The sequence below is a fragment of the Cygnus olor genome, chromosome Z, assembly GCF_009769625.2.
Source record: "Cygnus olor isolate bCygOlo1 chromosome Z, bCygOlo1.pri.v2, whole genome shotgun sequence".
Taxonomy (NCBI): Eukaryota; Metazoa; Chordata; class Aves; order Anseriformes; family Anatidae; genus Cygnus; species Cygnus olor.
Window position 1 is genome coordinate 33,971,498 of NC_049198.1, and position 25,016 is coordinate 33,996,513.

The 25,016-nt window shown below is 40.6% G+C and overlaps 1 protein-coding gene across 10 annotated transcripts in view; it reads right to left on the reverse strand.

Annotated features, from left to right (window-relative positions):
• The window catches only part of FREM1 (FRAS1 related extracellular matrix 1), a 69,094-nt gene that overhangs the window by 27,263 nt on the left and 16,815 nt on the right, over window positions 1-25,016 (reverse strand). For 8 of the 10 annotated variants that reach the window (XM_040541375.1, XM_040541378.1, XM_040541377.1 and 5 more), the window contains exons 4-21: window positions 24,369-24,670; window positions 23,706-23,902; window positions 22,772-23,095; window positions 20,962-21,070; window positions 19,627-19,758; window positions 16,590-16,934; window positions 15,835-15,977; window positions 15,100-15,296; window positions 13,803-13,893; window positions 12,338-12,505; window positions 11,645-11,853; window positions 10,738-10,831; window positions 9,296-9,548; window positions 7,443-7,640; window positions 6,022-6,207; window positions 4,718-4,914; window positions 3,616-3,838; window positions 2,598-2,742 (exon numbers count right to left, since the gene is read on the reverse strand). In XM_040541375.1, coding sequence (XP_040397309.1) covers window positions 2,598-2,742; window positions 3,616-3,838; window positions 4,718-4,914; window positions 6,022-6,207; window positions 7,443-7,640; window positions 9,296-9,548; window positions 10,738-10,831; window positions 11,645-11,853; window positions 12,338-12,505; window positions 13,803-13,893; window positions 15,100-15,296; window positions 15,835-15,977; window positions 16,590-16,934; window positions 19,627-19,758; window positions 20,962-21,070; window positions 22,772-23,095; window positions 23,706-23,902; window positions 24,369-24,670 — 3,513 coding nt within the window. Of the gene's footprint in view, window positions 1-2,597; window positions 2,743-3,615; window positions 3,839-4,717; window positions 4,915-6,021; window positions 6,208-7,442; window positions 7,641-9,295; window positions 9,549-10,737; window positions 10,832-11,644; window positions 11,854-12,337; window positions 12,506-13,802; window positions 13,894-15,099; window positions 15,297-15,834; window positions 15,978-16,589; window positions 16,935-19,626; window positions 19,759-20,961; window positions 21,071-22,771; window positions 23,096-23,705; window positions 23,903-24,285; window positions 24,671-25,016 lie in introns of those variants that run through there. The other 2 variants (XM_040541379.1, XR_005815329.1) reach the window with 2 other exon arrangements.

Sequence of the window (25,016 nt, forward strand, 5' to 3'; positions counted from 1 at the left end):
GGTGCCTATTTCAGCTTAAAACAGGAGAAGGGTAGACCAAATTCTTCTAACAGTGGTGAAAAACAACAAAGCAGCTCTATACAACAACTTCAGATTTACAAAGTCTGTCTTTTTCCCCCAGAAGAGTACAACATAAACAAATAAGCTGCGTTACATGTTCCTGCCACTACAGATGATAACAATATCGGCTCTATTGTTCATTAGAGAAAAGACTCTTTTTCAGTTAACTAGCTATTGCTGCTTATCTTTATCTTCAAGAGACACCCACCTACAAAGAACTAAGTGTCTTAGTCTCTGAGCTCCCTGTTGCAGATTTCTTTCTGGGTGTTTGAAGCAAGTAAATAGGTTAAAGCCACCTGTTCCTTGACAGTCATTAGCCACAGGAGCTTTTTTCCTAAAGTTTCCTTATTCAAACTGATATGGGTATGATTTCATGCTTGGCAAAATGAAAAGCAAACAAAATGGCATCATATAGCAAGGCATGTCAAGCCATGTTAATGATAGGTCAAGCAACCTTGATAATTCACTAATATCACTAATCATGCTGGGGCTATCCAAACATAAAAACCAGGTGTTTGACCTAAAGACTGTATGAGCTGGGAAAAGAAAATTCAAACAAAAAGTGTGTGAAGATAAACACATTTAGGTATGCTCCCCAAATGCTTTCTAATCCCAACACATTTATCTGTATAGCAGTTAGTTGGTTAAGTCTTTATAGCACCCATGTATCTGATCCTGAAAAGAAGCTTTCAAGGGAAATGTGAGGGGGGGCTTATATTCCCCAAGGGCACTCCTTGCTACAGGATGCAATCTGAGTAGCGACAGATTGAGTTTTTGGCAAACACTGCAGATAAGAGCCACTGTTTGCCAGCCGTTCTTCAGTCTGTTGACCATAGCTAATGGAGATGAGAACTGAAACTCCTTGGGGTGAAAAGATGCTCTTAGATCAAAAGGTGAGAAAAAGCTTACAGGTATTGTCATATGTTCACTTGTAAAACACCTCAGTGACATAAGGGAGACCCCACAGCAAAGACGTGGCAGCTGCATATGGTGGCTAAACCACTTTGTGCCAAATTGAACATGTTAGAGCACTACTGCTTAACTGCTGGCAGCAAACTGCATCTCAGTGGAAGAGTAACAGGTAAGAAGCATTAAGTTCACAGAATGATAGAGCTGTTTTGCAAGGAAATGGCTCAGTATATGCTACTGTTCACTACAGGAATGGCAAATAGCAAGATGTAGCACTGCCAGCAAAAGAAGCAACCTTTTCTGGATCCAGCTGGGCGAAAGTGCTCTCCATCACCTTCCTTCAGAGAGAAAAGATGGAAAATGACATAGAATCATAGAACGTCTTCATTGGAAGGGACCTTAAAGATCATCTAATTCCAACTAGACATACTAACATTCAATAAGCAAAGGACAAAAAGGCCGTGGCATTTAATCTGTGATTATCAGTACCTGATGTAAATATATGAACTATATCCTTTATTCTAACTTGAAATGGACTTTGTCCCTTGTTAGTGTTAGGCAGCCCTTGATAATCCTCACTAGAAAACTAACATTTGTTATTGCAGGAGGCTCTACATGGTAAACAAAACAATTCAAAACTCTCTGCAATGGGAAATATAGGTCTGGTTTGAAGACAGGCCAAATCCAGACTGTTCTGTAGCTAAATATCCTGAGGGATCAGAAATTCCTGCTTTAAGGGCAGCCTGCTTGACAGGCTGCAAGTCATTTCCGAAACACAGACTTTGGAGGTTTGGAGCCACATCCCCAAAGCCTTCAGGCCTCTAGCTCCCCATCTGTCTGCCTGGGGATGGAAGACAGCCAGGAGGATGCAGGCCATGACAATACTCTGGGGCAGGTCATCAGCTGAAAAATGGGGATCCCAAGCGACAAGTTCCCTGCTAAAATGTCCAGGAGGTTCAGCTCAGTCACAGTCAGCTGCCTATCTGAAAATAGTCTGCCAGGCAATTTCTGACCTAATTCATTTATGAATTCTAGTTTTGGAAAGTAAAGGAGATTAGTGTATACCTCATAAAAAGTTGAATTAGGGCTGAGCAATAGAGTATTTTTAATTGAAAAGAAGAGAATTGTCAAACTGAAAGACTATCCCCGGTGAGTCAAGGAGGTGTCAACCTTGTGGACTCTTGTGAAAGAGCTGATTTCAGAAGGGTGTTTGACAGGCAGCTGCACCAGGGAAGGGTAAAGCAAAGCATCTGGGGTGGATACCATGGTGGACAGTGGCCAGCAGATATGTGTAAATATCAGGGTTCCCTGGCAAACATCTTGAAGTAGGTTGTGAAAAACAAAACAAGCATGTTCTCCCTCTTTCTTTTCCAGTATTCTCCCTATACGCAACTAACAACCCTGTTTTATGTATTTTTAATATTGAGCAACATTCAACATATCTTTCACTAAAAATGCTTTTATTAAACATTCTGATAGTGACCCACATGGAAACATCTGTGTTGACATTAATCTCTGACTAATTATGGAATCTTCTCCTTATCAGTCACAGATTAGCTCTTTTGATCACTTTTGGATCATTTTGTCTGATCTCAGCCCTGTGCCAGAGACAGGAACACGTGGCTTACTTGCTCAGCACTGGTGTCTCATCATTAACTGGGATGACCTTCACTGAAATGGTTTTGAGGACTTTATGCTTCCCATCTGAGAGTTGGATTTTAAAGCTGTCAGTGAGGTTTTCAGAATTGTCATGCATGTACATCAGCTTCATTCCTACAGAGGGGGGGAAAAAAGTGGGGGGGGGGGGGGGGGGGCATGGAGGGGAGGAGACGGAGAGTAAGAGAGAAAGGAAAAGAACAAATAAATCCAAAGTGACCTTGGTGAGCTGCTGCCATTCATTAATTTAACAATGTAGTAGTGACAAAGACTGACCAGCCTGACCAGCCTGAAGGAGCTACCTGCTTCACAAACGGGTCTCTGTCAGTCTGGAAGAAGATTTATTTCTTCTTCTCTCCCCCTTCTGATTCATTTTAACAGGGACCACATAAAGGGTGAGACCATTGATAATACTCTCTGTACCTCAAATAATCCTCAGGGAGCTTTAAAGTCTCGGAGAGAAAAGCTGGACTTGTGGTTATGGCTATGGCCATGGGCAATCAGAAGATCTGTGCTGGAGATGGCTGATAACAGATACTGGTAAGCTATAGAGCCTGATTTCACACCCTTATCATTTATGGCTATGTTGAACCCCATAATAAATATATATGACTAAATATGACTTCTCATAATCAGACAGCATGTTTTTAAATTAGTCTCTCTCTCTTCTAGATGCTGTCAAACATTTTGAAATGTGTTTATTGGTGTGTTTCAATACTCCCTTTATTTTTTTCAGGGCAGATGGCCTCTCTAGTCATATTACTACCCCTTCTGACAGGTAGGCCTCTCAGGGTGAGTTTACTGACAGTTCCTCAAATCATTAGATAACATTAGTATTAAATAGTTTGATTTCTATTCTTAAGAATTATCTTGAAAGTGCACCTAAGGCAAATGAATAAATAAGTGATGAAGGTTTCTTACAGTGCCACTTTGTCTGCTATGAATTATTAAAGGAATGAAAGACCAATGTCAGAAGAACTTTGCACCTACCATTCTTCAGTAGTTCCATAGAAAAGTCATGAACAAGCAACCCATGGCTGTGGTTGTGAATTAACTGTTTGTAATGTAGAGTATCATGGCCATGAACTCCATTAATGAGGAAACCATGCAAGGGCTTCTGCACAACCCCAAATACCAAGTGGTCTTGAGGCACATCCAGATCAACTGCATTGATAACAGAGAGATCCAGCTCTTTCATCTCACCCTCTTGAACCTGACAATAAAAGAAAAAAATGTCAAATTCTTTTATATAAAAAGAAGCTGTAGCATGCTTTTCTAAGTAGGCCTTTTTAATCTAGGAGTCTTTGTTTCCTCGACTCCTTTCCCAGTAGTTCTTGAGCAAAGCTACTGATTTCAACCAAGTTTAAGAGGCGTAGAGTAGTAAGTGGTTACAGTGATGAAAAGGTGAGATAAGGGATTCATATCTGCCCCTATTAATAGAAAAGCTTTTAGGTAAGTAAAGATCGCGTTAAGCATTAGTGAATGCAGAGAGGAGAAAGCCGTAAAACACATAAATGTGCATGTATATATGATATACATGTGCCTATGTTTATGATATAAGAATACATACAATATAAAAGTGTGTATATGAATACACATTTATACATATGTCTATGCATGTATATGTATAAATCTATAAACATGCATACACTTTTTTCTTTACAGTAAGATAAACTCATGCTTCCCTGGCATGGTTGTCACAGATGCATTATTTATATTAAAAATAGAGTCTCCAGAGAAGGGAGAGGCTCTGCCAGGAACAAATACTACTCTGCAAAAAATTCTGAAACACTCATGTGTAACCAGAAGAAGCATAAAGATCCTTCTGCTGTCTGAATGACTTATTTCTTTGAGACCTCATTTACTTTACTTCAAGTTACCAAACAGAGCTGTGCACAGCTCCAGGCTCATTGAAGCTGTGTCTTACAGGTTTACATGGGATTTAACTAAGGTGTTTCCTGAACTAGGCTGAATTGCACAAGAGAAGGGAAAGATGCAGAGGAATATATGTCAGAACAATGTTCTGATTTATATTAAAGGGTGTTTTCTTTAAAAAGTAGTTCTATGGCAGGCATTTTGCTTCTTTCCTTACAGTGATGTTTCTTGCTATGAATTCTGGGACTTCATCATTGGTTGGGCTAATCAACACAAAAAATGGGGTCTCTGCTGAGCGATGCAGCCCATCGGTGACATAAAGTACAAAGCAGTCTGTCGTTGGCTCCATTTGCATGTGCCTGGCTTGTACATAGTTTATGTTCAGAGCTTTCAGGTGCTTCAGCTGAAATGAAGCTAGAAATGTTAAAGAGATGATGAGTTAGTGCAATCTGTCTTCTGTCCACTGGTCTGACATACCATAAACAAATCTGAAACTATGTCCTTCTTCAAAGACCAAATCACTTGGATTTTGTAAGTTCTCAGACATTTTCTTGGCTGCCTTACTGGGTACTGAAGGAAAAGACACAGAAAGGCCCTCCCCTCTAATACTGTGCAAATCCCAGTTTCAGACCTCAAGGCAGGGAGGGAAGGCACTTCCCTGTTCCCATGATGCTCAAGTGAGAGGACTGATGAGAGAAGAGGAGCTGTTAATCCTTCTCTTCCACTACTCACAAGCCAGCTTTGGTGACTTATCATTCATAGGAAAAAGTCACTGGGATGCGAAAGCCACCGTGCACATTTCCAGAGGAGTCTGCTGGACGTATGCCCTTCTCTACTGTGCCACTCTGTCCGTCTCAGTGTAGACTGCAGAATGGCCCCAGATAACAAGACCTAGAAAACATCTGGGGCCTAAGTAATTACATTGATTGCTTTTGACTTGGCAGACCAAGAAACTGGGGACCAAAAGGCTCAGCAATGCTGGGTGTCCAGCTGAAGACACTAGTAAGCATTACCACTGCATGCACGGCACAGTTTATTCTGCAAAGTTGAAACTGCCTTGCAGTATTTGAAGGCAGACAAGGGAAAAGACTGAAATCAACTATCATCTCTATCACTTTTGCAGCTTTTCCTTGGAGAATAACACAGGATCCAGATTTTTCATATCCTCTGCTACAGCATTTTATTGACAGAAGTGAAGAGAGGCTGGGGGAAGCTTGCTTGGGAGAGTGAAGGCACAGAAAGCAGATTAATATTTCTTATTGCCACCTCTGCTGGATTGCAGCTGGAATGCATAGCACAAGAGATGGCTTGTGCACTCCAAGTGCCAGTTGTTCACATTTGCATAGCTGCAGTCTCTCTTTGAATTCCCCCTGCACAGTCCTACCACTCTTAATTTGCCAGCTACTGCTTTCCCCAATAAGCCCATACTAATGCACACACCTGCAGCTACCTCTCCACAGCCCACCACATGGTCCTCTCTGTGTTTCATCTGCTCTATTACTTCATGTTTTGTAGACTTACCTATGCTTATACCAATGTTGCTCTTCTCAAACCCAGGAGAAGGCAGTATATTTTCAATGTAACCAAACTGGGGAGGAGAAACCAAGACAAACTCTAAGTCATCGGCAGTGGTGTCAGGGTCAGTGGCAAACAAATGGTTAATGGTAAGGGCTGCTGAGGAGCCCTCCTCCACCACAAACCTTGCACCTGCACACAAACAATATGATAACCATTACTGCTTATTTAGTTCAGCTTACCATTGTTTTTGTTAACAAGAATGGAAATAATAACTAAGGAGGAAATGACAATAAATTCAGAGTTACTGAGGGCATTGGTTTGCTTTGGGGATTTTTGCTTACACCATCAACTTTCCCCATCATATAAGTAGAGGGGAAGGGTATCACAAAATCATTTTACTGGTAAGTTATTAAGTATGGTTTATGTGCTGCTCAAAATCACTTGTTACCTCTGTTTGTCAGAGCATTAATTACATGATAGCTGTTACGAATTGCTCATAATGAACAATTTTTCATGCATCACTGCGTAATTTCCCTGCTGGGACAATGCTTCATTTCCAGAACATTGCTTGGGTGATAGCCTGTAAATTACAAAACTACTCATACATACGCTTAAATATTCTCTGGAATACATACATATACATGATGCCTACAAACAAATGACATTGAAAAAGAAAAAGACAAGCATATGGAAAGCACACCTTTAATACATATACTACAAACCTCATCCAAAGCCCTGTGATTCAATGGAAATTTCACATAGTGGCTAGTTGTTGCATTAAATGTTTGTTATCAATGCTATTTCCTTTTCAGCTGAGAATTTTTGATCCTGAAAAGTACTAGAGAAAGAGTGGCTTCTCAACTATTCATTTCATTAGTTACATATATGGACTAGATTTGTTTCTATTCAGATAGTAAAATATTCCCTTCCTTGATACCTATATACCCATATAAACTAAATTTCTGTTGCATACTTAACACACAAAGGTATATAGATACTTATGGATATGTTTTTGCATTGTATAAACGTGACAATTGTTTGGACCTAAGTTCTGGGATGAGATGTTACTCAGTTTTACCCAGACATAGTTTACATGTACAACAATATACATGTGTAGATGGATAGGAGTAGATCTGAGCACCCTAATTTCTAGCCACATGATTTAAATATGCAGCTGAAGAGCCACAAGTGATTACTCATACTTGCACCTGCAACTGCATTTGGTGGTTGCACTGTACTAGTAAAAATAAAAAAAATAAAATAACAAATTCAATCTAAAACTTCCGCATGTTGATCTCAGCTGACTCTTTCTGGTTCTTAAAGAAAAAAAAAAAAAAAAAAAAAAAAAAGCCTGAGTCTTTAGCTGTTACATTACTGCATAGCCCACATTATAATAATATGCTATAGTGAGAGGAAGCTTTCACCAGTTGCAATGGATGGTGGCTGGTTGTCCACTGGGAGTATAGTGATGTTAAGGTCATATACTGGGAATGGATCATGGAGTGGAACTGGGGGAGGAAGAGGTCTATCATAACAGCAGTCTTTCACATCTGGGCCAGCTTCACCATCAGAAACAATAAAGGTTAAGATCTCAAAGGAAGGAGTCAGGCCAATCTCCCCACCTGGAAAACACATTGCAGGTAAGAAGAAATGTTTTACTGTAAGGAACCAAAACTTCACAAAGAGGCTTGAATCCTGCAAGGAGAGACTCCAGTATTTGAAATCAAAAGATGAAGACAGACCAAAAGAACAACAAAAAAATGCCAGTAAAATAACTAGAATTCTTATTTTGGGCTGTTTGGTCCAAGGTTTGGTTTGGTATTTTTAAATAATTTTAATCAGATTACTTCTCTTCTAGAATAAAAAGCTGTAGACAAGTGTACAACTAAGTTAATATTACTGCTTTAATGTTATAATTTAATATTTTAATATTATAATTATAATTTAGTGTTATAATTGTAATATTCTTGCAATAATATAATATTCAATTGTAATAAAATTGCTAATAGTCCTCATGATTCTGTTCTGCTTGTACTGAAGCATGTTCAAAATGTTCTTCTGTGCAGAAAGGATTTTTTTCAAGCTGTGGGCTGATGTTGAATGTCACACAACAGGCCACAACTGCCACCCCTCACAAGAAGCATCTGAGGGTGAGTGCAGTCCCTTTCTCAGCAGCCCTGGCAGCCTGCGTCCAGTGCTGCTGCAAGCTGCTGCTGATGCACTGCCTGAGAAGGAAAAGCAGTGACTCCCTGCCTCCGTTGCAACAGCTACTGGAAGCACATCTAACATGTAGAAAATTGGGAATGGCAAATACAGGTGACTTCACTCTTGAAAGTCAGCTTCTGCCCTTTATTGCCCCTGCAAAACACTACTATTAAAATCGCATTCACAGTATCTTTAGGATAGCACACAAAAGTTTGTTATGGGTGGCCATAACCAAGTACTTCCTTCTCTTCTTAAATGCCAGCTGTTCATTTTAGACAGCGCCAAGCCTGAAAATATCACATAAATTCCCCACGCTAGCACAAAATTACAGACTAATTACACATAAAACTGGAGCCTTTGGAAAAAAAAATTTAAAGCTGTCATCAGAGATGCAGAAAACCTCTTTCATGCTAATAAAAGGACCAAATTAAGTAGGAAAGGGAGCTAACCAGCCGTTGATTTCCATGAGTAATTAAAAAAATGTATTTGGGGATTTTAAAGATAAAACCACAGAATGACATCTTTCACTACATTCTCTTGAAGAAAATCTGAAAATATTTTACCTTGTGGTACAGATAGACTGTAAACTTTCCAAAAGTGGGTACCTATCTAAATTGGAGAGGCAAGTGGCTAGTACCTCAGGTTGTAAGCAGTTCTCTATTAAAACTCTGCATCGTCATTTACAGCATTACATTACTTTATCTAAACATGACTAGGAAAAAAGTCAACAATATTTTAGTGTCATAAATAAAAAGATTCTATTTAGCTTCTATTTTAATATTAATATTGCTAAAAATAATTTTAAAAACAATATTGTATCTGCAGCCGTGAAAGATATTCACCAGGATTATGTTGCTCTACTATAATTTTAATTTCCAACAGTGATTTGGAGAACACATTAAAACATTTGATAGTAGTACATCATCAGCCCTGTTTCAAAGGCAGCTTAGTTTTCTCACCAGTCACAACATGTGGTTTCTCAGCAGCTCCTGCTGAGCTTCTGGGAAGATTTTATGGATTTAGGTTAAGATTTTCTGCCAAAACTATCTGACCACCTCCCAGTCTCACTTACCAGCATGCTTATATGTGACTAAACCAGAGATGACATCAGCCTGGGAGAAATGCTCCACAGCTATGCCAGCTTTCCTCACCACCCCATGGTAGGGCTGGCGAACCAGCATAAATATCAGTTTCATGTCATCACTGTCTGCGTCTGTGGCATAAATGTACTTGGAGGAGAGGTCCACTTCTTCACCCTCTGGGCAGTGTAACACAGGGATGAGGCCTGTTCGTAAAACGGGTGGCTCATCATTCACAGGCAACACCTAACCAGAAAGAGAATTTAAGATCTTTTATTCTTCATTTCAATGAAAGCCTGTTGTTTTAAATGCATTTCTTTCCAAACCAAACCATCAGCACAGTGTCACAGTCAGAGTACATTGAGCTCTCTGTGAACAAGATTGAACACAGCTGAATTAGGTTCACTGTTAAAATCCAGAGATGAAAGTAAACCAAACTAAGTAGACTATGTAGAGGAAATGGAACACATATTGCTTCTGTCTTTACTTGCTCAATGATAAGGATGAAAACTTTGCTTAGAAGAGTCAACTGCATAGCTTTAGATTGACTGCACATCATTGACAGTCATATTTATAGTTTGAGAAAAAAAACTCACCTCCCCATGTTTAATTACAGAGAGAACAATTACAGACAGAAGAGCCCAAGCTAGAGCAAGCACAAATACCTTTCAACCAGTATCAGCAAAATTTGCTTTCATATTTGCCAAATTAACGCAAAAGCTAGGGTGAAAAAGGAAACCTAAAAAGTCCATTATCTCCCAGTTTCCAAGGTGTCCTGGTTTCAGTTAAGACAGAGTTAATTTTCCTCCTAGTAGCTGGTAGGGTGCTATATTTTGGATTAGGATGAGAAGAGCGCTGATAACATGCTGATGTTTTAATTGTTGCAGAGCAGTGCTTACACCAAGCCAAGGACTTTTCAGCTTCTCGCTCTGTCCTGCCAGCGGGCAGGCTAGGGGTGCAGCAAGAGCTGGGAGGGGACAGACCCAAGATAGCTGACCCAACCTGGCCAAAGGGGCATTCCATACCATCTGACATCATGCTAAACAATATATAGGGCTGGCTAGCCGGGGTGGCGGGTCCGGCTGCTCGGGGATAGGCTGGGCATCGGTCAGTGGGTGGTGAGCAATTGCATTGTGCATCACTTGTTTCGTACACATTATTAGTAGTAGTACTATTATCATTATTATTACTATTATTATTGTTATTATTATTTTCCTGTCTTAATAAACTGTCTTTATCTCAACTCACAGGCTTCACTTTCCTGTTTCTCTCCCCCATCCCAAAGAGGGAGGGGGGAGGGTGAGCGAACGGCTGTGTGGTGTTTAGCTGCTGACTGGGTTAAACCACAACACAAGGGAATATGAAGATTTTCAGAAGTTAAGCTTTGCAGTCTTCTGCATGGGCAAATGCTCTCAGAAGTATGCAACACACTCACCTTGACCTGCAGGATGAACTCTACAGAGTGGACACCGTCTGTAGCTGCAAAGAGGATTTCATCAGTAAGTGTCTCAGAGCCATCATGCCGATACCTGTGAGAAAAAGGAGCCACACTAATTTCACACAGAAAAAGAAGTTGTGTTTTTTGGTCATGCCAGACAGTGTGTATCCCTCCCCAGATAGAAAGCCAATCCCTGTGCAAGGATTCCTATCAAAGACTTACAGTTCTAAATCACAGTATGTTCAGAAGGCTTATGGGGTCTCCTGTGTGAAGAACACCCCTCAGATAAGGCAGATATCAACTAGGAAAAAAGTTTCACTGAATCTTTGCTACTTGTGTTCTGGCTGCTTGTGAGCTGTCTATTAAACTTGCTTTCTCTCTGCAGTAGGTGCCCTCTTTGACTAACAGATGGTAACAAAGTCAGGGATCTCTAATTCTGCACGCATGTAGAAAGTCAGCATCCTGTTCTCACCCCAGATACAGCAGCAAAATTTGCATCTTCAGGTTAATTAGTTTCAATACAACCTTTCTTGTAAGTTTGATAAATACCCAACTTAATTAAAAAAAAAAATCTGATAACCATTGCATTCTTTGCAGGCTACTACATGGCTGCATGGCTACCTCCTCGCTTGCATGAGGCAATGCTTTCTAGGAAAATTTATTTACATCAGACATGGTCTCTAGCTCCATTTACTGGACACACTTCTGCTTAGTTTCCACAGTGACCTTTGTGGTCCTCTGAGGCTCAGGTGGCAGTTTTGGCCTGGAGCAATATTGCCAGAGCCTGCTGCAGTGAGAACTTCTTGCTGTAGCCTCTGCGCCTCACGCTTCTTCACTGCAAGGGTCTCACTCATCCAGCTGGGACAGTCAGCCACCACAAGAGGAAAGCAGCCACTCTTCTAACCTGACTGCCAGGGTATGCAGGTGCCCACAGGAAAACCTGTCACCTTCGCTCATGGGAACACTATCCAGCTCCACCACTCCATGCTGAGGCTGTCGCTGCAGGAGGAGGAAGAGATGCTCCTGTTTTGTGTCCACATCAGAGATGAGAATGTGTCCTTCTGTGACAGGGCTCAGGCCACCCTCTTCCACTCTCAAGTGGCTTGTAAAAACCTATATGGAGGAGAAATGCTTAACTGATATTTCCTACTTCATATCCAAACATACACTGAACTGAGCAATTTCAATTTGCTCTAGTATTAAGACATGTGACACCTTAAAAATCAAAACACCAAAGGCTTTAATCTTTTCTAATGCATCGAGAAAACCTAAAGAATTTACTAACAGTATGCCTTAATATGTAAAGCCAAGCCCTGATCCCATTCAGGGAGGTTCTTGACCTTCAAAGGCAAATAGGCAACAATGCAGAATAGGGATTTAGGAGTTGTGGTTGCAGCCCTCAGTTTATACACCATAAAAAAAATAATAAATAAAATAAAATAAAATAAAATAAAATAATAAAACAAACAATCAAACAATAAAAAACAAACAAACATACAAAACAGGCAGATCAGGACATCTCTCTATATTTCTTTTTTCTACCCAAATTTTCTACCCATTTCCAAGTCCTTCCACCTCCACCTCCCCATCACCCTACCTCTGGGGCTTGGTTGTCCACAGGAAGAATTGTAATATTGAAGCAGATCCCGTATAAAGTGCCACCGTGCTGATTGCTGACAGAAAAAACAAACTGCACTTGCTGAGGTTCAGGACCAATGTCCTGAAGTGGGGGCATGTAAGCAACTTTCATGTAGTTGACAGCATGCTGCAAAAAGTGAAGAGAGGTGCATGTAAGAAGATAATATGGGAGTAGTAAAAGATAGTATGGGAGTATCAAGACTTCAGGGACCCTTCTCATCCCCTCATTAGATGTTATCTGAACTCGGAAAATTAATTCCAGGAACAGTGCTCACAGTCTTTAGCTACTGACAATACTGTGACCAAGTGTATCTTTACAGAATCACAGAATGGCTGAGGCTGGAAGGGACCTCTGAAGATCATCTAGTCCAACCCCAAAGCCGAGCAGGATCACCCAGAGCACATTGCACAGGATGGCATCCAGGAGGGTTTTGAATATCTCCAGAGAAGGAGACCCCACAACCTCTCTGGGCAACCTGTGCCAGTGCTCTGTCAGGTTCAAACACTCAAAAACTCTTGTAGCAAATAACACCGTCATATAAACTAAGTGATTACAGAGGCAATGGCTTTACCTTCTTGATGGAAAATGAGCCCTTTAAAAATGCTGGTCCCAGAGCCTTTTCCACACTGTGACTTAAAAAAAAAATAATCTAAACATAACTTTTATTACAATATCTTCTAGAGCAGATGAATTTGCCCTCACCCGTATGAATAAACTGCACATCCTGCCTCTGCAGGTAAGTGCAGGCCGGTGAAAGAGCCTAGAACAATCAACAACATTTTTCATTCAAACACATATATTAGGCCTGGGATTAAGGACCTCTAGGCTCACGGTTCTCATCGTGTTATTATAATGGTCACCATTGTGCAGCCTTAAGCATACAGCAGGGTACAAAACAGGGTGCTTTAATAATATTCTTAACAAAGACTTCTGTCAAACTACAGAACAAAATCCTGAAAAAGAGTACATAGGCCTGTTCCAGCTTGGTACACAGCTATCAGTGGAGACACTGAGAAGAAACAGGGAAATGTCAGGGCCCCATTTCCACATTTTGTGCACTTTTTCTTCATATCAGCATTATGCTGCAACCAAATACAGCCTACCTGTCAGCAACTGCAGCCCTTGTTGGTTTCACAGAATCACAGAATCATCTAGGTTGTAAGAGACCTCCAAGATCACCGAGTCCAATTTCAGAGGGAGAGTTATGTTTGCATACTCCAGAAATGAAGCATGATGGAAATTAATTTTAAAAAACTGAGTTGAATTAGGAAGCAATTGAATTAGCTCTTCTAAAACAGTGTTCATGTGATAAAACTGCACCTCACTTTTCACTGCTTGTTTTCCTGTCAGGAATAAGCCATATGCTTAGGACTCTTCTTAAAAGTGCTTGGTACTGATTATAGTACCAGCTAACACAACAAACCTGAGTAAATGACCTCAGTGCAAGAGCAGTAGGATCCTTGACCAGTTTGGGGATGGTGTCCACCATAAACAGCTTCCCAGCATCTGAGTAGCTGTACAAAAATATGCATGTTACATCCTGGTTAGCAATATTAAAGAACAGGTTAAAAAAAAAAAAAGTCACATAGCTAAGTCTTGTCTTTCAAATTAGCTTTGCACTCCCAACTGCACTGAAAGGAAAAACATTTTTCTTTCTTCTGTCCCTATTATTAATTCAAATTTTATCCTAGAAGACTGACCAAAAGAAATATCTTTTGGGATGGTCAAAAAAAGCATTGCATACCTCATAAGCAAGCTCTGGGTTTTCTACTAGTGTGTCTCTGCACATCGCAGATACCAGTTTCAGTGCAACTGTGCCCATTTACACCACCTGCAATGCTAGCCCATCATATTCTTTTTACTTACACAACTGCATCTATCTGTATATAAAAATGAAGGTATTTCTTCCTATAAACTGCCAAAGTCAACTAGTTTTCAGCCAGACATCTTTCCAATGGAGACAACAGCAGTAACTAACAAACTGGGTAATTATGTACCTCATCAGCTGAACAGGGAAACTGCCTAAACACCCTGCTCCCTCAGCTACATACTGATTCTCTGTGTTTTCAGGTTAGAGTTGAAAATGTTGATTTTCAGCTTAAACTATATGGTGTTTGAAATTTTGTCTGGAGTTTGAAATTTTCTGTTTAGTAGATTGTTGCCAATGCTATCATGAATTTACCAAACAGTGAAGCAGCATCAGACATGTAAATTGCTATTACACCTGCTTGTCACATGTCCCTGTTGTCCCCTGCAGCCTGTCTTGACTGCAATTCTGCTCCATAGGTTCCTGGTCCAGGAGCTCACAGTGCCATATATTGCCTAGAAAAAGCTGTAGCACCTCATCTTCTCAGGCTGGGACAGCACAGGTCAGCATCAGTCTATCCATTAGGAGAGTTTCTGTGACTTGTAATACAGTATCCCAAGGGCCAGTGTAAAGTGAAAACCCAGCCAAAGGAAAGAAAAGATTTCAGGTGCATTTCTTCTACTTTCTTGCTAAATTATGCAACTTTCTTGTATTATTCTGTGTATTACTCTGTTACTTTCAGCTCTAGCTCTGACTTTATTATTAACAGGAGAGCTGCACCCAGCTCTTGTCACCTTTACTTTAAGCAAACAGATGAATAACCTGAGATACAAGCATGCTATTGCCACTGAGTTTGCTCTCATTCCATGAGGCTTTTCCCTGACCCACCTGGAAGGTATGAGTCCACACCTACCCATGCATGCAAGAGAAAAATGGGGAAGTGGTTATGGTGTATGTGAGTTCCCTGTCTTGCTCTTCCACGTCTATGAAGTGAAGATGTTTCTTAGTGAGGTGAGCAATCTCAGTCTCCTTAACAACCAGGTGACGGGTCACTCCTGGGGCTTCTCTGGGTAGCTGATCATCCACAGGGATAATTTGTACCATCATCACCTAGAATCAGAAGTTGGTAAAATCAGCAGCCACTCCTCTTGATGAGAGACTGTCCAAGCAATTGTTTGCACACAAGCATATACAGAGATAACTGGATCACTGGAATATGAGATATGTAACAGTTAATTGCAGAGCCCATAAATGTCAGCAGCATCCCTTTAAATCAAAATCAAAGTTAAATTCAGTATGTTTGAGCTCTGAGTGGAATAGTCTGTTCTCTGTTGATTTCAGGAGTACTGTTTGTTGTTGTTGTTGTTGTTGTTTTAGTACCATCCCCAAATCCAATATTTTCAGCATTTAATTTTATGATATGGGAAAAAGGTCACTGAGAATGGATGGTATTTTTCAGACAGAGAGAATTACCCCGTGAAAAGCAAGAACAGGAACTAGCCCTGAAGGATATGTGGTGATGACTATGGTGACAGCAAACAGAAAAGACCTATCCCAATTTGACTTGAATGTCTTGCAGAAGTTGTAAAATCATCAGCTGTTTGAAGGAGAAATGGAGGGCCCTGCCAAAGATGTGTCAGTGTCGTACCTGTGGCTCCGAGAGATTGGGAGGGTCATGGCTATCACACAGCACGAACTCAAGGGAGTCTTCAAATACTTCTCCTCCCAAATGATGATAATAAATTATTCCATTAAACAGATCCCTCTGAAGAAAACTGCTGACAGGATATCCTGTTGAATTAACGAATATGTCTTCTATTCAATAGTGTAAGACTTTAATCATTCATAAATACTATCCATTAGCTATTCAAGTAACTAGTGAAGCGTAATGACCCCTTTCTCACCCTAGGTAGGGCAAGGTCTTTAAAATGTTCTCTGATTGTCTTCCATGTTTCCTGAAGATCATCAACTTCTTTTCTTTGTCACTAAGCAATCATTTAAATAATGAAGCAATGTAGAAAATGGACCTGGAGCTTTAAGCAGAGAATAACAGAATTCACGTGGCTGTCAGCCTCTGCATCTAACACAGGGGTTTCTGAGTTCAGTTCATCTAATAGCTCTGAACTTTTCAGGTATCCTTGCAGATAAAGTTACTCCTGACTAGCCCAACACCTCTGGAGGAGAAAAACAGAGAAATAGATGGAAGACTCAGGGCTAAATTGTGTTCATATTTAAAATTGCACTTTAAAAGTGCAAACAGAGACCACCATTAATTAATGATTAGGATTTACACTATAATAGTCCAATTTTTCCTGAGCCAAAGTAAGTCTAATTGTTACACATAAAGCAGTCTAAAAAGGAGAGGGAAAAGAAAACTGTGCTATTGTGGACGTGTTTCATTACCTATTAAGTCTGGCCCTGGTTTCTTCATGATTTCTCCAGCCTGTGGTGGCTTGGTAATGTTGAACACTATGTAGTCATCACTGGAATCCATGTCAGAAGCTTGAAGCATGGAGACCTGAATCAGGATCATCTGTCCCTCGTGAACCTCAATTATCACATTGCTGATCAGAAATGGAGGGCTGTCATCTTTAGGAAGGATATTGATTGGAAACTTATGGCGAATACTGTGGGAGCCATCAAAAATCCTAAACACCACAAAATCCTTAGTAGAATCACTGTCATCATGATGGTAGTAAACAACTCCAGCCTGAATGTCAGAGACCATGAACATGAATCCTTTCCCTCCTGTCAAGCAGTGGAAGAAAATGTATCAAAAATGGGTAATTCAGCCCAGAAGAGAATACTTGCACCAATATAAATGTTACAACGGTAAAGACAAGGAGAATACATTTCTAAACTTTCTATTAAAAAATAAAAAAAAATTAAAAAATCACCTACTGGAATAGTTAAGAATGCAGAATTTACAACTGTGCTATCAGGCAAAATCCTGCAAATGTCCATTGCATTAAGATAATTGGAGGCAGCAGGGATTTTTAACTGTGACAGTTTGGATTTTAATTTCAACCAATCCTTTCTTATCAGAACATTTTGCTTTTATTTTATGAATCAAGGAGACTATGCTTTGTAATTACAGCTCAGCGTTTCATTGCAAATAAAAATAACATATATAGTTCTTAGATCTGAAATTCTTAGTCTTTTTATGCATATTCAGGTTACTGTCCATAAGGAGACTATTTTGCACCTCTGCTTCACTGGATGTGTTATACACACACAAATATTTCAGGCAGGTTAAAAGTTCTGTGAACTCCAGGCTGGTGCAGGACAAAATGGTCTACCCAGGGCCTCCAAGGAAAATATTTTTGGCCCTCCATTCTGTGTGACCTCCGCAGAGACACCCACAGCTGCAGGTACAGGTGCTTTCACACTTCTTCCTTTGTGCCTTACTTCAAGAGAATTATAGGCAGACTTTAGGATGCAGTCATAAGTACATCCCCATCAAACAAAAGCCTGTTAAAGGTGACAGGAGGCAGGGAGAAACACCCTATATTCCTTTTCCTTTCAGGCTTTCCTTTAGCCCGAGGACTGGGATTACCAGACCTATCACACAAGCACTCAAAACATTGGGTTGATTCATTGCTCCCGCAGCCGGTGGGGTTCAGTGGGCACTGGCTCAGGCCATCTTCCAGCAGCATTAAAGTAGTGACAGTGCAGCTGGAAGGCTAAACCTGGGGCCTTCCTTTAGTGTGTGAGCACCAGCTGGTGTTTGCCAGACCAGAAAGGCAACCACTAAAAATTGCAGTTACAGCTTCCTCTACACGTGCCTACGCATAAATGACACAAAAATGAGAACCACGCATGGTCACTGGACAAGAAGCATCTGTCACAGGGTGGCCTGAGGGAAGCAGAGCAGGCCCACGGCACTGCAGGCAGGGACACCACTGCCACCACCATAGGGGCCTGGGCTCGGGCCCTGCTTGCTGCCAAGGCTCGGCCAGCCTGGCTGCTCCTCCTCCTGCCACAGCCTGTCTGGCACAGCTGGACATGGGGGCTCTGCCCGTAGGCTGGCAGGAGGCCAATCCCTTGAGGCCCGCAACTGCACAGCAGGGGTTTCCTGAGGGAAAATGTACTTCTCAACAGCTTCTGTTCCCAGCAAATTCCAAGCACCACCTTCCCCTTTTCTTTGAATGCTTGCTTTGAGTTTCTAGGCTGTACATTTTACTGAAAAATATTTAACTGTCAAAAAGCCAGCATTAAGAGTGGCAGCACCTTTCCACCCTGCCGACAGCAGAGTGATTTCTTTTACCTATATTCTTTCCCAAAGAGACCAGTACTGAGATGACTCTTGAGATTTCAAAGAAAAAATAGTTATATGGAACTTGCAGCAGGTTAATGAATTAGAAGTGTAAATTAATTTCCTCTTTTTAAATTAAACCTTTAAAGATGCTGTTAAACAACAAACCTATCCAAATGTTGTCTGTATTTGTCAACAAATCAAGACAATTCAGCATTCCTTAAGCATTGTCAGTACTTAAGAAGAAAATGTAGAAACCAAATTTGACCTAGGCCATGCCTGCTCTACAACAGCAAAGCTGATTTCTTTAAAATTTCAGCTTTGGGGTTTAAATGAATGTTAAGAAAGTAAAAAGTTAAATAATGTTTTTGTTTGTTTGTTTTTTGTTTGTTCTGTTTTGTTTTAACTGTAGTATTTATTGCATGGTTGCAATGGAGGAGGCCGATCAGCAGAGGGAGCTCAAGCCTACCATCAAGCCTGCCCAGAGGTGCAGCGCTGGGCTGCCCAGAGCCGCGGGGCCGGGACAGACCAGCACAGGGCTGTGCTGGATTCTTGCTCCTCGGTTCATTGCAGAGCTGGCTCCCCTCTGGCTCTGCTTTTCCTTTTCTTTCTGGAGGTGAGTGCTGCAGAAGCAGCACTCCCATATCCCTGGCTTTCCTGCTGTCTTTGAGCAGCACGGGGAAATGTCTGACTATGCTGGCATTTCTCTGGTTCTGTGGAGGGATCACAGCCATCGGGGAGCTCACCCATCCCTGGTGAGAACTGGCGGTAACAGGGCTGCTGCCCATGGTTACTCACATTACCTCACTTGAGCTGAATTCACCTACAGTGAAGAAAATAAGAACCAATTTCATTTTCAAATGAAAGTGGCATATAGGCAAAATGCCAGACTTACAAGTCTTTCCCACTTTATGATGGAGACAACATAAATATACTGTTTGCAAAAGTGTGTAAGCTATGCAACTGGCTTTCATTATGAACTTTTGAACTTTTGAAATTCTTCGTGTACATCCTGCGGTTCCCTTCTGCACCTTCATTCCCTTATAAATCTGGCTTTCATGCTGGCTGCCCTCAGCAGGGAGTGACATACAACAGACTCTGTCAGCATCTTCTTTACCATCACGTTACCATAGCCAGTTGTCCCTAGAGAAGGTGTTTCCCAGCCAAGTCTAAACAATGATTTACCTCTCACTGTGAGCCGCCCATGCTGTAAGCCGTCAACTGTGACCAAGCGAACATTTTGGATGTCATCATTGTCTACAATTTGGAAGTGTTGCCATGTGATCGGTCGGGATTGTCCTTCCAGGAGGTTGAGGCCTGCAAAGACCAGTGTTATTTTACAAAAGCATGTGCAACATTCAAGGCCCTCAGTATCCCTTTCTGAATGTTTCTACAATCAGGAAAAAAAACACATCTAGTCCCATCCATGTATCTGCCTGATACAGACATTTCAAGAGCAGCTTAAAAATTTTATATCAGCTTTTCTTCTGGTATCTTTACCTTAGTCAATTGCCTTTAAGGATTATTTTTTTTCAGAGAAATAACATATACTGGTTCCCAATTACTCAACAGACTAGCTAGACAGATTTCTGGATGTTTGCACAAATTGTAGTATTGCACCTGAGATCTCACAATGTCTGAAACTGGGGACTCAACTTTCTTAGTGAGTCTGTATTTGAAAATATATTGCCTTTTGTGGCTAAATATCGATGCAGATTTCACTGTGGATAGAAAAGCCTGTCCCTTCTCCAGTGGAGGTACTATAAACTTATTTGAATTAGCTTTAACCCTATTCTGTTTCCAGGCTTCAAACTGCTGATGGTGTATCATGCCCTGCTCTGTGTTTCCACATTGTAACCCAACACTGATGTCATGCACAAGTCACTCCTTGTGCACTGTACTGGGGACTTTTTTTTTCCCTTGCTTTTTTTCTCTTCTCAACTCCAGTTTGATATATTTGTTCTATGTGCTTACTTTTTAGCACTGGTACTTTCTCATTCCACTTTTCATCAGTTCCCAGCCTTCCTTTTCCAGCCTCCTTTCTACTGCTTTACGATCTCATTTTCCATAGAGTTTTGAAAAAGAATATTCTTCTAGTTCCTGAATCCTCTTCTTCTAGTTATTCATTTTTCCAGACTTCTACTTTAAGCAATACCAATCAGCCTTGGCTTTTCTGACACTCTTCTCTATCCTACAGCTCTTACTCTAATCACATATTTGTCTTTATTACTTATATTCTTTTATGTCCAGTACGTTATTGAAGAAAATGCTGTATACAGAAATCCTGATTTTCCTTTAACACTTCTTAGTTCATTTTTTATCCCAGTTGCAACTGAACATTTCTTTAAGTTTCTATAACATTTTCTTCCCAAAACAGATAAAGAAAAAAAATAGATTTACACTCCTTGAGTTTCATGATCCTTAAACTCCAGGAGTAGGTCTGAATTTTAGAGCTCTGTCAAATGCCATGTCCAGACTGTGAGCAATTCTGTAGAATAAACTGAGTAAAAGAAGTCTCACCTGTATTCCATGAAACCCGAGGAGCATTTGTATCTGCTGTCCTGATAGAAAGATGCACTGTGATAGGTAAACTCCTTTCAAAGTAGAAGTCATGAACCTCAACCTCTAGCTGTTGAAAAAACAGAGAGTTTATTGGACAAAAAAAAAAAAAAAAAAAAAAAAAAAAAAGAGCCTGAAAACCAACTGTACACCAAAACACATACAGTGTGTTCTTATCTCAGTGATACATCCTAGGAGATTTTAACATCTGATAATAAAGTAACAAACAAAACTCAGTTTAGCTTGTAAAGAGTCTTTGAGACTCTGTACTAGATTAAGCATCTGTCTTCTGTGTTCTTTACAGCAAATGGAGGTAATCTGCAATGTGTAGAAATTGATGGGAAAGGTGAGCATTTTTATTGTTGGTTGGGGTATAATTAATACTGCAAATAACACAAGGCTTTTTGATAGCAATAATAAAGGGGAGAAGGGGCACTTCCCCCTTTATTGATACCTGTAGGAGGAAAAAAATATTTTGAAAAAAAGATATGTACTGGCACAAAAAAAAAAAAAGAAAAAAGGAAAAAAAAAGGAAGTGAAAGGGAAGTGAATGAAGGGAAGGGATGGGAAGGGAAGGGAAGGGAAGGGAAGGGAAGGGAAGGGAAGGGAAGGGAAGGGAAGGGAAGGGAAGGGAAGGGAAGGGAAGGGAAGGGAAGGGAAGGGAAGGGAAGGGAAGGGAAGGGAAGGGAAGGGAAGGGAAGGGAAGGGAAGGGAAGGGAAGGGAAGGGAAGGGAAGGGAAGGGAAGGGAAGGTCAAACTCTTCAATTGCCCAGAAATTCTTAAATCAGCAGTCAATGCCAAAAGTGGGATGGAGAAGAGGCACTTACAGAGCAGAGAGTTTGGTAGGATGACTGCTACTCACACTAAGGAAACAGCAAAAAGGAGGTTCCTCTGACAGTTGAGGTTAAAAGAGGCACACTGTCAGCATCAGGAGCCAACACGTACTACTGCTGCTCTGCTTTCCAGTCCACCCTTTCTCCAGCTTACCTTTCTCTGATTTTGCTTTTTTTCAGACAGTTTCATTGCTTTAACAGCAACTATTTTTTTTCTTAACTATTTCATCAGATTTAATTTCAGAATATTTATATTTTTCTTTAAATAATTTATCTTCCTCTCATTCTATGGCTATTGCTTATTTCTCAGAGTGCTGGCACACTACTGAATTCCACAAAATGTCCTGATTACTAAAAAATCACTGGACCCAAAGTGGGAGACATTCATCTTCATCACTCTCTGGCAGATCTGGAGGGTGAAACATTGCTAGCAGCAAACATGGGAAAGGTAGAAGTGGTGCTCAGTTCCTTCCCATAATACATAAATGTATTCCTGCAGCCTTGGTCTCACAGATTTACACTGTTTAGTTGTTTACTTACTACAGACCTGCAGACGCCAGATCTTCAGAAGAAGAAGAAAGAAAGAAGAAGAAGAAGAAGAAGAAGAAGAAGAAGAAGAAGAAGAAGAAGAAGAAGAAGAAGAAACAAAAAGAAAATTGTTTTTAGATATTTTCAGACAGAAGGGATAAAAATCTTTGAGTTCAAAGAAATTACTAAAGTAGCGAGCAACAAAGACATGGTTTGTGTTAGACTGGTAAGCTAATGAGTCATAGGTGAAAGTGGTAAAATATATAATCTCAGTTCCTGTATTGCATATAGTTAGAGAAACAGTATGTTTTGTTCTGAAAAATATCCATTACAAATGAATGCATTTATTTATAGATTAACAAATTGCAAGGAGATGAAAAACAGCAAATGTTCATGTTTTACACTGTTACCTCATAACTCCTCCTCTCTGTGTGGCTGTTATTTGGAGGCTGATAAGCAATGAGCATTTCACTGAGATCCTTCCATGTGAAGGAGCCAACAGGTTTTGTGTGGTCTGATAAATGAGTGATGAAGCCCTGCAGAGGTGGCTTGGTAATGTTGAACACAAGCAGGGACTTTGGAGTTTCATTGTCTTCAGCATCAACTGTTGTGGTTGTAATGGAGGTTAAAATAAATTGGTCTACTTCCAGGAAGAACTTGGCCCCCAGAGCAGGTTTGGGAATTTGATTGGGAATAGCGCCTTTAATCTGAACAGGGAGCCATGCATATTCAGTCTATAACAGGGAGAAAAAGGAGAACTGAAAGGACAAAGTGAAGCAAACAACATAAATTCAATTTCCATTACCTTCACATAGCTAATTGGGGCACTTGTTAAAGCAATAAATTATTCTGAAAAGAATTTAAACATTTTCATGATAAAATGCCTAAAGTAAAATATTTATACCTCAGGAAAAGTCTTCCAGGTTCACTTGTCTTCGTTGTGGTTTTAATTTTGGGCTGAAACAACTTGCCTAATTTGATGTGAGTTTCATGAATAATTTTACCTGACAGAAACATGCACATGAGTCATTAATTATTATCAACTGAAAATGCTCACACAGCTCTTAGCTTATTAATTACTATATATGTTGAGAGCGGTGCACTTCATGCTCTGTAAAGGGGTGGAATTATGCCAGGATTAATTTTGCTTTCAGGCTAAACTACTGATGACTGCCAGTAAACAGACAGAGGTGTTTCTCTGTAGCATAGGGACATAAAGATAATGCATGTAATTTGCCCAGCTGGCAACACTGTAAAAATAATTAAAAATATATATATATATATATTTTTTTTTTTTTTTTTGAAACCAGGAAGACAGATATTGTAAGTTGCATAGAAGTCTACCTTGTGCAGAGTTTTGCTTCTGCTGTCTGTGAGATCCAACCTCACAGGAATATAATCAGTGTCCGGTGAAGGAGGGTCAAGGTGCTGATATCGAATCCCCATCCTCAGAAACTCTTCACAGCTCATTTTTGTGTTGTGGATGACTCCCACTCCCAGCATACAGCTCCCATTTCTGCACTGCTGGCCTGGGCTGTGCTCTGTAACCCAACAGAAGCCATAGTGAAACAGTTAACTGAGCAGAAACCAATACAGGAAGCCTGTTCACTAGGCTAAACTAACCCCGATTTCCTGACCCAATTTATCCTACAGGATTTTGCTCTCAGCTGGGCTTTTCCATCTCCGGACTCCCTTGGTCCTTGGCAAGATGCTTCCTCCAACAACTCCCTCTGCTGTTTCTACTGGGTTTTGGCACTCCCAAAGCCATCACATTGGTCTACAGGTCTCAGAGCCAAAACCAGATTCGTGTTAGGGGATTACTGACCATTTATGAGCTGCATTTTGCCCCACACAAACTTCATGACCCTTTCAGTTTCCAAGATAGCTCAAGCTGTTTGTTAAACTTCACATGACCCACTCCTACCCAGCATGTCTGGAGCAAACAGCAAATGCAGTCTGCCAGGTCCCTTCGAACCTGCTAACATAAACAACTAAAGCACTTCGTACTAGGGCCAGGGAAGAAGCTCTGTGGCTGATCCCCACGAAGCTGTTCCTGCTGCACTTCCCCCACGATGAGCTGGCCATGAGCAGGCAGGTGGGTTTCCAAAGAGGTTATGGAAATGGTACATTCCAGATTTATCTTCCTGTCGTAGTCAAAAGTGAGGACATTCTTGTCGATTGCCCTGGACAGACCATAGTACTCGGGCACCTCCAGGGCTCGGGAGCGCATTTTGATGATGTTACAGTCTGGCTCAAGTAACTGTACATGAAGGGTGAATGTTTCTACAAACGTTTCAGTTTCTGTAAACCTGCAAGTGATAGGAGGAAATGAATTATGCTTCATCCCATCTGTCACTCTCTGTGAATTTGACATTAGCCTCACTTTCTAAACTGAATTACTTGAACCCCTTTCATTCATGTGCTCTCAAATCCCAGATCTTCAGAGAACATGAGGTGTCCAACACAACTGCCCACCTCTTCATGCTTGTAAAAAGGTTGTCAGTGAAGGAATAAGCTATTTGTTGTTTATACTCAAGGGTCTGTGTCCCTGTCAGCAGTAAAGCACAGGACATGCCATGCTTTTAAAGTACTCATGCCACTTTCAATAACAAAAAGAATAATCACTGGCTTTCTGTAATGAACAAGCACTATATA